Source organism: Macaca thibetana, chromosome 9 (genome assembly GCF_024542745.1).
Source record: "Macaca thibetana thibetana isolate TM-01 chromosome 9, ASM2454274v1, whole genome shotgun sequence".
Lineage (NCBI taxonomy): Eukaryota > Metazoa > Chordata > Mammalia > Primates > Cercopithecidae > Macaca > Macaca thibetana.
The window spans coordinates 60,923,506-60,936,783 of NC_065586.1; the positions used below are offsets into that span (position 1 = coordinate 60,923,506).

Genomic DNA, 13,278 nt, shown 5'->3' on the forward strand with positions numbered 1-13,278 from the left:
GGGAAGCTGAGGCAGGAGAATGGCGGGAACCCGGGAGGCGGAGCTTGCAGTGAGCCGAGATCGCGCCACTGCACTCCAGCCTGGGCGACAGAGCGAGACTCCGCCTCAAAAAAAAAAAAAAAAAGGCAAAGGTAGTGTTTATATCACACTGTGAGCATTAAATTAAATGACTGAAAGTTCTTTGAATAAAAGTTTAAAAACCATAGGAAACACCTCAGTGAAAACAACATAGCTATAGTCTGGTGTTTCTAAGCTGGGACCAAAAGGTTTGGGTAGCAAACTGAAAGGGAAATCCTGTCATATGGAAGTCACCTAAGTATTATTTTTAAACTACACACGCTATTTTTTCACCTTTCATTCTCCATGCTCTCCCCGCCCCCAATAATTGGGCCTATTAGATTTTCTAGAGGAGTAGTTAGGGACAATAGCTTGAATTACTTCATCCATCCACATTCTCCACATTCCACTTCCAACCATTTTAAGAACTGATCTAATCCAACCATCTCCTTCATTTGGCAGGTAAATAAATCAGAACATAACAAGGTGAAATAATCATTTCTTTCAACTTGAAATCATGAAACTCTTGGCCTACTTCATGTCAGTATTTGCTTATAAAATGACAATAATTCTCAGTGAGTACCAGGCTGTCCTCCCATGCCCCTTCCCCCTCACCTTTTTTTTTTTAGTATAATGAAGAGCATAAAATACGAAACATAAATCTGTTCCATCTTCTCCATCTCCACAGTTCATGTCACAGAAGTAACCACCTTTAAAATGTTAAGTTACATTTTGAGTTATTCTGGGTATTGCCCTGATAACCTAAAATCTGTGCTATCTAATACAGTAGCCAGTAGCCATATTTGGCTACCGAGCACTTGAAATGTGGCAAGTCTGAGTTGAGATGTATTATAATTACAAGATACACCCCTGATTTTGAAAATGTAGTATTAAAAAATGTAAAACATCTCATTAATATTTTGATTACTACTTAAAATGATACTATTTGGATATATTCAGTTAAATAAAGTATTGAAATTAATTTCACTTGTTTCTTTTTGTCTTTTTAAAAATTTAACGTTATTTTTGGCCGGGCACGGTGGCTCATGCCTGTTATCCCAGCACTTTGGGAGGCTGAGGCGGGCAGATCATGAGGTCAGGAAATCAAGACCATCCTGGCTAACACGGTGAAACCCTGTCTCTACTAAAAATACACACACACACAAGAATTAGCTGGGCATGGTGGCACGTGCCTGTAGTCCCAGCTACTCGGGAGTCTAAGGCAGGAGAATCGCTTGAACCCAGGAGGTAGAGGTTGCAGTGAGCCGAGATCATGCCACAGCGCTCTAACCTGGGTGACAGAGTGAGACTCCGTCTCAAAAAAAAAAAAAAAATTAATTAACCTTATTTTTAAATTGACATAATAATTGTACATATTTATGGGGTACATAGCACTGTTTTGATACATATAATGTATATAGTGATTAGATAAGGATAATTAGCATATCACCATCAAACATCATTTCTTTGTGTCGGTACCTTCCTTCTAGATATTTGAAACTGTGTAATATATTGTCATTAGCTCTACAATGCTATAGAACACTAGAACTTATTCTTCCTATCTAGGTGTAATTTTGTATCCTTTAACAAATCTTTTCTAGTCCCTCCCATTTCCCCTATCCTTCTCAGCCTCTGGTATACCCTGTTCTACTTTCTACTTCTATGAGATCAACTTCTTCTGGCTTCCACATAGGAATGAGAACATGCGGTGTTTAACTTGCTGTTCCTGGCTTATTTCATTTAACATAATGTCAACCAGTTCTATCCATGTTGCCTCAAATGACAGGATTTCTTCCTTTCTACCTTTTTAAAGATGGTTATTAGACAATTTTAAATTACACATGTGACTTGCATTTGTTATTCACACTATATTTCTGTTGGACAGTGCTGATGCAATTAGTAAGCATATATCTCCCTAGTTGATGTACCAGGTTTTACCTGTGAGACATCTGATTCTATTCTGATTCTCATGCCTGTGTAAGGAACCAGGAAGATTTTTGCCTGAAAATCGTTAGGATTTTTTTATCCTTGGTATTCTCAAATTTCACAAGCATTCACTGAAGTGTGGGTACTGTTTTGTTCAATATGCTTAGAACACTTGGTAAGGTCTTTTAGTTTGTCTCTCTCTAGTTCTGAGAAAGTTTCTGCTAGTATTTTTTTGGATTATTTTCTCCCTATTTCTGAAGGAGAAAGATCCTGTATCTAATTGGATACTAAACCTCTTGGATTGAGTCTCTGTTTTCTATAATTCTGTCTTATATTTTCTATTTTCTATCCTGCTGTCCTTTGGCAGCAGTTTGGGAGGTTACCTTATCCTCATCTTTTGAGAGCAAGACTCTGTTTCAAAAAAATAAATAAAATAAAATAAAAAATAGGGGAAGATAGGCAATCAAAGTTTTAATTGTCTAGAACTCTTTCTCTGTTCTTTTATCAGAAGCATGTTCTGATAAATATCAGCCTTTATGACTTACACTCTCCTAAATATCTGTCAGGTTGCAAATTAAAATTGTTTCTGACATTTTTTTCTGTGTCATGAATTATCTATTTCTTTTACAGTCAATGGGTCAGTTTGTTTAGGGCTGGCTTCTGGAAGATGAGGCACATTGCAGATAAGAAGAATGTATAACCAAATGTTTAAATTAGAAATGCAAAAAGGTTTTTCTGGGAGCAGTGATAATCTGATGATTGTAATAATGTGGGCAGAGTGAGGTAAAGGCCTGAACTAGTGGCAACTGAAAGAAAAGAACTGAATAATTATGCAAGAAAATAAGTGTAACCGAGTACTGATTTCTCCACTCTCAGAACTCCCACAGCACCCTTTTATTGAATTGATTGTATGCTCCCTTGTAATGTTAATTATTATATCCATATGTCTTTCTAACTAAATTGTGACTTTTCAGGGCAAGGACTGTATCTTATTCATTCATTCTTTTGCAGATATTTATTGATCAAGCACTGTTCAAAATGCTGGGGATAAAGCTGTGTGCAAAGACAAAACTATCCCTGCCCTCAGTGCCACCGAATATATTCACTTAATTTTTCACAGTGCACAGAATCCAGAGCTAGGCATTCCCAAGTAAATAGTTAACATTTAACCCAATTTAAAAATTTAATATTAAGATGGTCTGTTTGTGACTGTTTAGTTGTATTGCAGTAGTTTTTTTTTTTTTTTTTTGGTATTTATTTTATTTGGACTTGATACAAAAAAATATTATGCATTCAGATTAAACTAATATTCCTTACCTTAATTAAAAGTAATATAGCACCTTGATATAGTGAAAAGAGGACCACTTTGGGAGGAGTCCGGAGTTCTAATTGGACTCTACTGTTGAATAGGTTTGCACATTTTTACCTTCTTAGAGCCTTACTTTTCTGATATGTAAAATAAAAGGGTTGGTATCTGTTAGCACTCACACTTTGAATCTGAAAGTGGAGCAAAATATTCATTCCTGTGGCCTTTGAATAAATGTTTTGTACTTTTAATTGAATGACTGGAAACAAAACCAAGAGCTGACAGCTCTTTATATGTTTCACTTGAGTTATAATCAGTAGCTAAATGTTTTTTCCTTTTCTTTTACAGACTTGGGTCTGGATCAATATATAATAAAACGCTTTGATGGAAAGGTGAGCAAACTATGACTCTTCTATACATATATCCTATTATTTACTGAGAAGATTTTTAAGTTCCTCTATAGTTATGTGTGAGAAATGACTGAATACCTGTTTATCTTATCAAAAGAGCATGCTTAGGTTAGGGGGTCTGTGCCTCCATGTGCCTCTACAGAAAGAGGCAGAAGGTTCTATATTTTTCCATGTAAGGTAACTCTTATGTATTGCCTGCTATTTATATTAAGGGCTAATTCAGTGTTTGTTGACTTTTGAATGTTAACTCAATAGTCATCATAAAGATTAATAAGCCCCCCAATATTGTATTGGCATTTCTTACAAAACGCTTCCCTGATTTGACCTTTCTCAGACTTTGTGATAGTGTCTAGCAATAATCTTAACTAGAAAATTACAAAGGTCCTTGTAGTGCTTTTGTAATAATTATGAAGACTATTCCAGATTTGCCTATAAGTTTGCACTATACTTATTTTTAGTTATTTACACCTGAATAAATAATATAACAAATTATTTTTAGGTATAGAAAATGAGACTTTCAGTTTTATTATCTCATAAAGCAGTCAAACATGTTTTTTCCTTTCAGGCCAGATTCTCCAAAAAGAAAATATTACACAGGGTCAGAAAGAAAAGTAAAGGGTCAATTTTACAGAGGAGGAAGAAAGCACTTCAGAAAGAAGAAAGAGCCAGGCATGGCTCTGCAGAGCACAATGAACAGGAAGTCAGAAGGAAAATCATGGAGTGGCTGGAAAAGGCAGGATCACAAAAAAGGGTCTAGATGGGAAGAGGTCAGGGTTAGTAGAAACTGATGACTTTTGCAGAAATGTGCCAATTCCTGCATTATTACATAAAACTCCATATCCTGGTAAGGTGGAGAGATAAGTGTCGAGCTCTTTTATACAAGTGAAAATAATGAATAGCTGCCTTAAGATTTGAGAGATCTCAGCTAAGGCTACCTGTGTAAAAATTACCTTTCCTATTAAGGTGGCACAGTGCCTAAAATGCCTCTGTCTGTGAATATCGTCATTTTAAAGTCACATATTCTAAAAGAATGATCAGAAAGGAAGGGCACTGAACTAGATGTTAGGAGACCTAGGCTCAAGATCCTAACTCTGCTTTGGGACAGTTTCATCTTTTCTCTGATCCTTGGTGTCTCTGCTTTATCTATAGTAAAGTACCGTATCCAACGTGAGGACTTACTGCAACACTTCTGATTTCAGAGTCTTTGGAGGGTCAGGTCCCTATCTTACCTGTTCTTGTGTCACTCAGAGTCCAGCGTGGGCCTGGCCCACAGGAGGCAAACAATAAATGTTTAATGACTTGCAAAAAATCAACTACAGTAGTCAATCACATATTCCTTGGTGGAGGTGGAGGTCTGACTCATAAAGTCAGTAATAACTTACAGCAAATTCATTTTAATAAATAACTCTTTTTTTTTTTTTTTTTGAGATGGAGTCTTGCTCTGTCACCCAGCTGGAGTGCAGTGGAGCGATCTCGGCTCACTGCAAGCTCCACCTCCCGGGTTCACGCCATTTACCTACCTCAGCCTCCCAAGTAGCTGGGACTACAGGCGCCCGCCACCACACCCGGCTAATTTTTTTGTATTTTTAGTACAGACGGGATTTCACTGTGTTAGCCAGGATGGTTTCAATCTCCTGATCCACCCGCCTCTGCCTCCCAAAGTACTGGGATTACAGGCGTGAGCCACTGCGCCCGGCAATAAATGACTTATTTTGGTTATTTGGAGAATCACTTGAACCCAGGAGGCAGAGGTTGCAGTGAGCCAAGATCATGCCATTGCGCTCCAGCCTGGGCGACAGAGCGAGAGTCTGTCTCAAAAAAAAAAAAAGAAAAGACTAAAAGAAAAAAAAAAAAAACCTTATGTAATGAAGAGTGCCAGATTCATTTAGTGTTTGATGAGTTTAAAAGTTTTCCATGTTTTTTTTGTTACATATGAAGTCTTTCACCTGGTAATTGTAACTGTCAGTACTTTCTCAATTGTCAGTCTTTTCATTTTTCTTTATTTATTTTTTTATTTTTATTTTTTTTGAGATGGAGCCTCGCTCTGTCGCCAGGCTGCAGTGCAGTGGCGCCATCTCAGCTCACTGCAGCCTCTGATTCCCTGGTTCAAGCGATTATTCTGCCTCAGCCTCCTAAGTAGGTAGGATTACAGTCACGCACCACCACGCCCAGCTAATTTTTGTGTTTTTAGTAGAGATGGGGTTTCACCATGTTGGCCAGGATGGTCTTGATCTCCTGACCTCATCATCCACCCGCCTCAGCCTCCCAGAATGCTGGGATTACAGGTGTGAGCCACCATCATTTTTCTTTAGATCTTCATGACTTTTTTGTTCTCTCATTCAGAAAATCTTAATTCTTAAGTAGCTGCTTCTAGAATATATGAATTCTAAGACAATTTTCTGTTTAAAAAAACAATTTGTGTGATAATGATATTGTAGTAATTTTGTGCATTATGGCCAGAAATGTAGTTAGAAAGCTAAACACCTAAGAGGAATTTCTTTTTAGACTTGCTTTGATTTTTAAATGGATAATTTTTTCCCTCTTCCTCTGTTTTTTTTTTTTTTAAATTTGTAAGGTAAGCTAGCTATTAAATGCTTAGAGAAAGAATTATTTATTCCTATTGTCTTAGCCCCCATTATCTTAACTTTTAGCACACCATTTAACAAAGTCCAAAATTTGACCAGTAACAAACACTAGATTATTTTATTGCCTTCTAATTGAATTAAACTTCAGACTTTTTGTCATTGAAAGTAAGAACAAATATAAAAATATTTTCCTGGGATGTTTTAAATTTGTACCTGAGTAGTGGAACCTCCAGATGCAAAATAGGAAAGAGTGGCCCAACTGATATTGACAAATAATTGAGTAGTTAATTCTTGTTTTGCTAAAATCTCTTTCTCCTGATCCATTTAATTAACTGGAAAGTTCCCTGTAAGAAGTAAATGAGACATTACTATTTCAACTGATAGTCAGTGAGAACTGAATTTAATTAAGCAGCTTTTGAATTTGTAGGTGAATCTTTTTCCAGAGCCCATTATTACTTTATGTTAATGGACACTAATACTTTTAGAATACTAGCAATTTCCCTTGTAGAAAAGTTATGAAATACATTATTATTGTCACTTGTATCTACTATCATAGGCCTTGTATAAAGAATGGTAACAGCTATGGTTACCATTGGTTTTAAGAATATGTTTCGTAGATAAGTGGTATTATTTTTAAAATATGAGACTAGGTTTAAAAGTTTAAAACTTTAAATCTTGAAAGAGTTCGGATTTTATCTTAGAAGCCATTTGAAAATTATTATAGCTTATTAGCATTATTATAGAGATGGTAATACAAAATATATTCTGACATTATTATTATTATTTTGAGACTGAGTTTCGCTCATGTCGCCCAGGCTGGAGTGCAATGGCATGATCTCGGCCCACTGCAACCTCTGCCTCCGGGGTTCTCAAGCGATTCTCCTGCCTCAGCCTTCCGAGTAGCTGGGATTACAGGCGTCCACCACCATGCCCGGCTAATTTTTTTTGTATTTTTAGTAGAGACGGGGTTTTACCATGTTGGCCAGGCTGGTCTTGAACTCCTGAACTCCTTGAATTACCTGACCTCAGGTAATCCATCCACCTCGCCCTCCCGAAGTGTTGGGATTACAGGTGTGAGCCACTACGCCTGGCCGGCTTTTGTTTTAATGTAATATGTCGTAGATTCTTTCTAAATGCACCTTCCTGTGTTGAATCCTTCTTGTGAAAAAAAGAACAAAAAAGCCCCTTCCCCTAGTATCCCTGTACTCTACTAACAATTTGTCAATACAGTGATTTCATGGATTTTGGATTATTTATTTAATGAAAACTAAATTTTTTTCTTTGTTTTGTTTATCGTCTTTTGTGATTTTACCATCTAGTTGGCCTATAAAACAATTATTTCTAAGTAGAGCCTTTATTTTACATTACTGTTAAATATTCTTTTCATGTAATCATTTAGTTGCTCTTTTATTTGCATGATTTATTTCAAGTGGTTTGTAGCCTTCTTTATTTTCCCATTTTCTCTTACCCCTTTTTTCCCCTCAGCAAACCAAAGATAGAAATTATATTTTGTATTTCCTGTGTCTATTGCATATAATAGACAACTTTCTCCACATCAAATGTCACCATGTTTTCTTATAAAGTCACAGAATAAAATTGCATGGTATAGATAAAATTGTTTCTTAAGCAAGGAATACCAACTTCCACAATGTTGATGCAATCCCCTTATCTCTTCTAAAAACTATAAAGCTTATACCCTATTTTCAAGCAATAAAATTGTCTATTGAAACTAATTGTTCATTATCATCATACCACCATGTATTTCTTTTTTAGAGAACAGATTTGTTCTTCTTTCCTACCTATTGATTCCCCTTTCCCCCAACCTCTCCCTGAACATTTCAGAAATACTGCCTCTGAATTGAGTTGTTTCCATTACTTGGAACTAAGTCCCCTCAGAACCTTGACAATCTCTCAGACTTGGAAGAAAAAAATGATATGTATTATATTTCCACCTCCTTTATATTATCTACAAGAATATTTGTTTACATGGAACAAAACATTTTACATCAAATAAAAAATGAAATATTATCCACATTTATCTGTAAAGAGATGAAAGTATAGTCAAAACCAAGAAAGGGAAGTATTGATTATAGTGTTTATAACAGATAATATGATTAGTAGAGGAACAGATGGAAGTCATAGTTGAAAATCAAAGCTTTGATATTACTACATTCTCTTTTACTAGGTGAAAGGTCTTTTTGAAAATATTAACAAATTAACTTTAAAATACCATTCCTTTTGGGGGAAATTGTTGGTTCTTCTAAAGAGAATATGAACACATTTTTTTCCTATAATGTAATACTTCTTGGTGCTTTATTCAAGTTGTAATTATTTACTTTATTTCTCAGATAAAATAAGACCCTAGAATAAGGTCAAGTGTAGTTTTACTCCTTGACATATATAGTAAGTTGTTAAGGAATTTTCTGTCTTTTAAGAGTTAAATGTATTGAAGATTGAGGAAATGTAAATTAGAACATAGGGTACTAAAAGTCTCATGGGACAGGGTTTGATGAATATCCACATTTATTTGAACTACTCTAGTGAAATTTAGATAACAGGTTATAATGTGACATGTAATTCTGCATTGTTAATTAGCCACATCTTTCTTTCCCTCTCTCTCGGCTTCCAGAGACCTGAAACCAGTCAAGTGGAAATTCTTGGTTAATTAATATATTTATTCAGGTTTTTGGCTAAATGTGAATATGTAAATATAATTTTATTAGTCTTTCTTGTTATCTGTGTTTTCATTTGCCCTATCAATCCCATTTTTAAAGTAGGGTGTATCATTTATTTCTGTATTCTTTTTCTTTATGTAGGGAAATTCTTGCTTTAAAAACACTGTAACAGATGCCAAGAGAATATAAGTATTTCCTTGAAGCCAGAAGTTCCTCACAGATGTTTCAAAGTCACATGTTACTTTGGGCATGATGACTGGGCTCTTTTTTAAAACCCCATTTTCACTCATTGGTTGTCAGTGGTTTATTTTTTTGGTTTAAAGTGAAATTTCTGAGCTGGTCCCGGAGACTCAGGCCTGTAATCCTAGCACTTTGGGAGGCCGAGGCAGGCGGATCACTTGAGGTCCGGAATTTGAGACCAGCCTGGCCAACATGGTAAAAATCCCATCTCCACTAAAAATCTAAAATAGCTGGGCATGGTGGTGCACACCTGTAATCCCAGCTACTTGGGAGGCTGAGACAGATCGCTTGAACCTGGGAGGCGGAGGTTGCAGTGAGCTGAGTTGGCACCACTGCACTCCAACCGGGCAACAGAGCAAGACTCTGTCTTAAGAAAGAAAAAAAAGAAATGTGACATTTCTAAATGAAAAATGCTTGACTATATTTGTCTTGTGGGAATTATCGCCAATAATAAGAAGCTTTTTGAGTGCTTATTATGTTCCAGGCTTACACATAATTACTCATTTAGTGCACACAACCACTATCTTAGCTGTCTATTTTTATCATCATTTTACGGATTGAGAAAATAGGGGCTAGGCATGGTGGCTCACACCTGTAATCCCAGTGCTTTAGGAGACCACTTGAGCTCGGGTTCCAGACCACCCTTCTCGACAAAAACTACAAAAAGTAGCCAGGTATGGTGACGCATGCCTCTAGTTTCAGTTACTCAGGAGGATCAGGTGGGGGCACTGCTTGAGCCCAGCAGGTAGAGGCTGCAGATTGTGCTACTGCACTTCAGCCTGGGCAACAGAGTGAGACCCTGTCTCAAAAAAAACAAACAAACAAAGAAACAAAACAAAGAAAAGAAAAGAAAGTACAGAAAAGATAAGAAACCAGCCTAAAATCATATAGCTAGGATTCCAAATTCTCTTGAACACTATGTGATACTACCTTCTGAATGTCTAATCCAGTTGTCTATATGACCTTTTTTAAAAAGTTTACTGCTTTAATACTATTCGCTCAAAAAACCTTGATGTTTCACTTTCTTTTTTGTAAGAGTTGAAGTTAATCTTTTCTGCTTTGATAAAGTACAGCTAGAAATTCATACTAACCTCAGAAACCACATAACACTTCATTTTAAAGAAAGAAAATATGGGATATATACATTTTAATATCTGAATTTAAAAATCAGAATATAAATTTTACTGTTATTGGCTCCATTATCTTTTCATATACCATGGACACCACTTGGCATCTTGAGAAGTGCTCAGTCCTTTTTTTTTGAAGCCAAGATTGCGCCACTGCACTCTAGCCTGGTCAACAGAGTGAGACTCTGTCTCAAAAAAAAAAAGAATGTAATTAATTTACAAAAGTGAACTGAGGAACAAATTCAACATATCCTTTCACACCTGCTGGAATTTATTTTTATTTTTAGTTACAGATTTTGCCATCTTCCTTCTTTCCCATCCAAAGTTCTTTAAATTATTTTTAAAACATTTACTCAGTTGTCTCTCCTCTTACAAATTAGCAACTTTAGTTCTTTTTTACATACCACAACCCTAAAAAAAAACATCTGGCTTTGGTATCTGAAATATTTTCCAAGGCATTTCCATTTTGAGTATCTCAGTACTCTGTTTGGCAGCTGTGTGTAAATGGTTAGTAGATGTTATAAAGTATGCTGAATTGGTATGAGAAACAATCTTGTGGATTGCTGAACTTCTTTATGTGTAATAGAGTGGTAAGAAGACAGTGGACTTTGGATATAGACAGTCATGTATTTAAATGGAGGCTTTCCCACATAGTTGATGGGTAACTTTGAGCAAGAGACCAGTTAACCTCTCTGTCAGTTACATTCTCAGTAATATTGGGACAATAGGTGAAGTATCTAGCTCTACAAATTATAGCTGTTTTGCATAACTTTGAGCCCTATACTCAGTTTATGAAAGGAGTTCTCTGCTGTCATATACATGATCTTCTTTCTTCGTTTGCGTGAAAAGCTGCAGACTAGTATACCCTCTGTGTAATTGTTCTCTCCACAGCCCTTTCCTTCCCAGTTCAATTAGCTGTAAAAGTCTCCTGTGCTATCTCTGTAATGAGCAACTAGCCCAGGTTAAATACCGAGTCCATTAACAAAGAGAGGCCTCTAGTTCGATTTCACATATCTGAGTTGTCCTGTGTTCACAGTGATTCACCTCATTCCTGTGCTGTAAAATCCCTTGGGCTCTGTCACATAAGTTCCAGCTGTAGGCTTGTAAATTGTTAATAGCATATATTTTTCAGTCAAGAAATTTTACAGTGCTACTCAGTGTGGTTAGAAAAGGATGGTAAATATAGGTCAAATTTTATTTCATGGTCAGGATGACTTTATTTTTTTAATACTAATGTGGATATCACTTTATTTAATGCAACATAATTTTGGAGACCTTTTTCTAAGGAGCCATTCTGTACTCTTTCTTAGAGTAGTTACTAATTATCTGAACTCATCCATATTTGATTGCCTATATTAATATGAGTGGCAAAGCAACTATTTTGCCATAAAGTTAAAAAAATTATGTAAATGAAATGGTATTGAGACATCGTTGTTTTGTTTTATTGTGCCTAGTACATAATATCTAAAACATTTCTATGTATTCCTCATTTGCTGCTTCCAGGTGTTCAGTGATATTATTACAGGTTTTAACTGTTTCTTTGTGTATTTTGTTTTGTGATATGTATATTTGATTGGTTTGTTCATATAATCAAACAATGTCAATGTTTTTTCTTTTTCTCATCTTCTGATTAGGATTTCTGGCAGGTACTGATTCAGCAGCATGTGCTTTAAATTATTTAATGCTCCAAAATCCATAGTAATGCTTCAGGAACAAAAGTTCAGTGCATGATGCATATGTTCTTGCCCTGCTCCCTTCAGAATGATTTCGTTCCTGTCACTTTAAATTAACATACTTTATCTTTAATATGACAATCCAAGCACTGCACAAAGTCCTTGAGAATTTAATACCCAGCATGATTGAAAAGGAAGTTTTAACATTATATGTTACACAAAAGGTTAAGAAACGTTGTTTTAATCACTCTTATTAAGTATAAGAGGTACTTATTAATTGAGTCACTTAAATGGTCTTACTTGGAGGCCAGGTCTGGTGGCTCATGCCTGTAATCCCAACACTTTGAGAGGCAGGGGCAGGAGGATCGCTTGAGCCCAGGAGTTCGTGACCAGCCTGAGCAACATAGCAAGACCTCATCTCTATGAAAACATTTAAAAACAGTAGTAGTCCTAGCTACTCAGGAGGCTGATGTGGGAAGATCGCTTGACCCAGAAGTTGGAGGTTATAGTGAGCTATGATTTTGACACTACTCCAGCCTGGGTGACAGAGTGAGACCCTGTCTCTAAAACAAAAATAAAAGTCTTATTTGGGATATTATGTTCCTACTTGAACTGTAACTGATGAGACAACAGTAACTTCAAGTTAAAAATTATTCTTTTTTTCTTTTGAAATTTCTTACATAATAAATACAAATAAGCAGTTGCTTGGTTGCACTTTGCGCAATAAAATAGCTTAAGGGGAGATAAATGGGACACCAAGAAAGACTATTATTTTGCTTTTCTGAGCTAATCAATGACTTTAACTTGGAAAAGCAACTAAATATTTGGAGAAAACCATGAAAAGAATATGTATAGGCTGGCAAAGGAGATCTTCAAGGACACTGCTAAAAGTACTTTTTAAATTGGTCTTTGAAGGCTTGGGCTCTTTAATGATAATTTATAAATTATTAAAATTTATTCATTAAAAGATTACTCTCACATTTCTGGTGGTTGGCAGTCTTAAAAATATAAATTAAACTGAATTGTAGTAATTAAATATAAATTAAGCTGAATTATAAACATCATTTGGTTTAAAATAGCTAATGATATAACTAACGAAGACCACAGGGTGCCCTTTATTTGTATAGTACACTTTTTCTGTACTTCTTAATGGAGTGTATTTTTTTTTTTTTTGAGACGGAGTCTCGCTCTGTTGCCTAGGCTGGAGTGCAGTGGCGCGATCTGGGCTCACTGCAAGCTCCGCCTCCCGGGTTCATGCCATTCTCCTGCCTCAGCCTCC

At 36.0% G+C, this 13,278-nt stretch overlaps 3 protein-coding genes across 5 annotated transcripts in view; all 3 read left to right on the top strand.

Moving 5' to 3' along the window:
* Positions 1–13,278, top strand: part of ASCC1 (activating signal cointegrator 1 complex subunit 1) — an 885,589-nt gene that overhangs the window by 450,941 nt on the left and 421,370 nt on the right. The window lies entirely within an intron of this gene.
* Positions 1–13,278, top strand: part of DNAJB12 (DnaJ heat shock protein family (Hsp40) member B12) — a 395,419-nt gene that overhangs the window by 195,613 nt on the left and 186,528 nt on the right. The gene's annotated exons all lie outside the window — the stretch shown is intronic.
* Positions 1–13,278, top strand: part of MICU1 (mitochondrial calcium uptake 1) — a 263,220-nt gene that overhangs the window by 101,843 nt on the left and 148,099 nt on the right. For all 3 annotated transcript variants that reach the window (XM_050803628.1, XM_050803630.1, XM_050803629.1), the window contains exon 5: positions 3,638–3,681. In XM_050803628.1, coding sequence (XP_050659585.1) covers positions 3,638–3,681 — 44 coding nt within the window. The remainder of the gene's footprint in view (positions 1–3,637; positions 3,682–13,278) is intronic.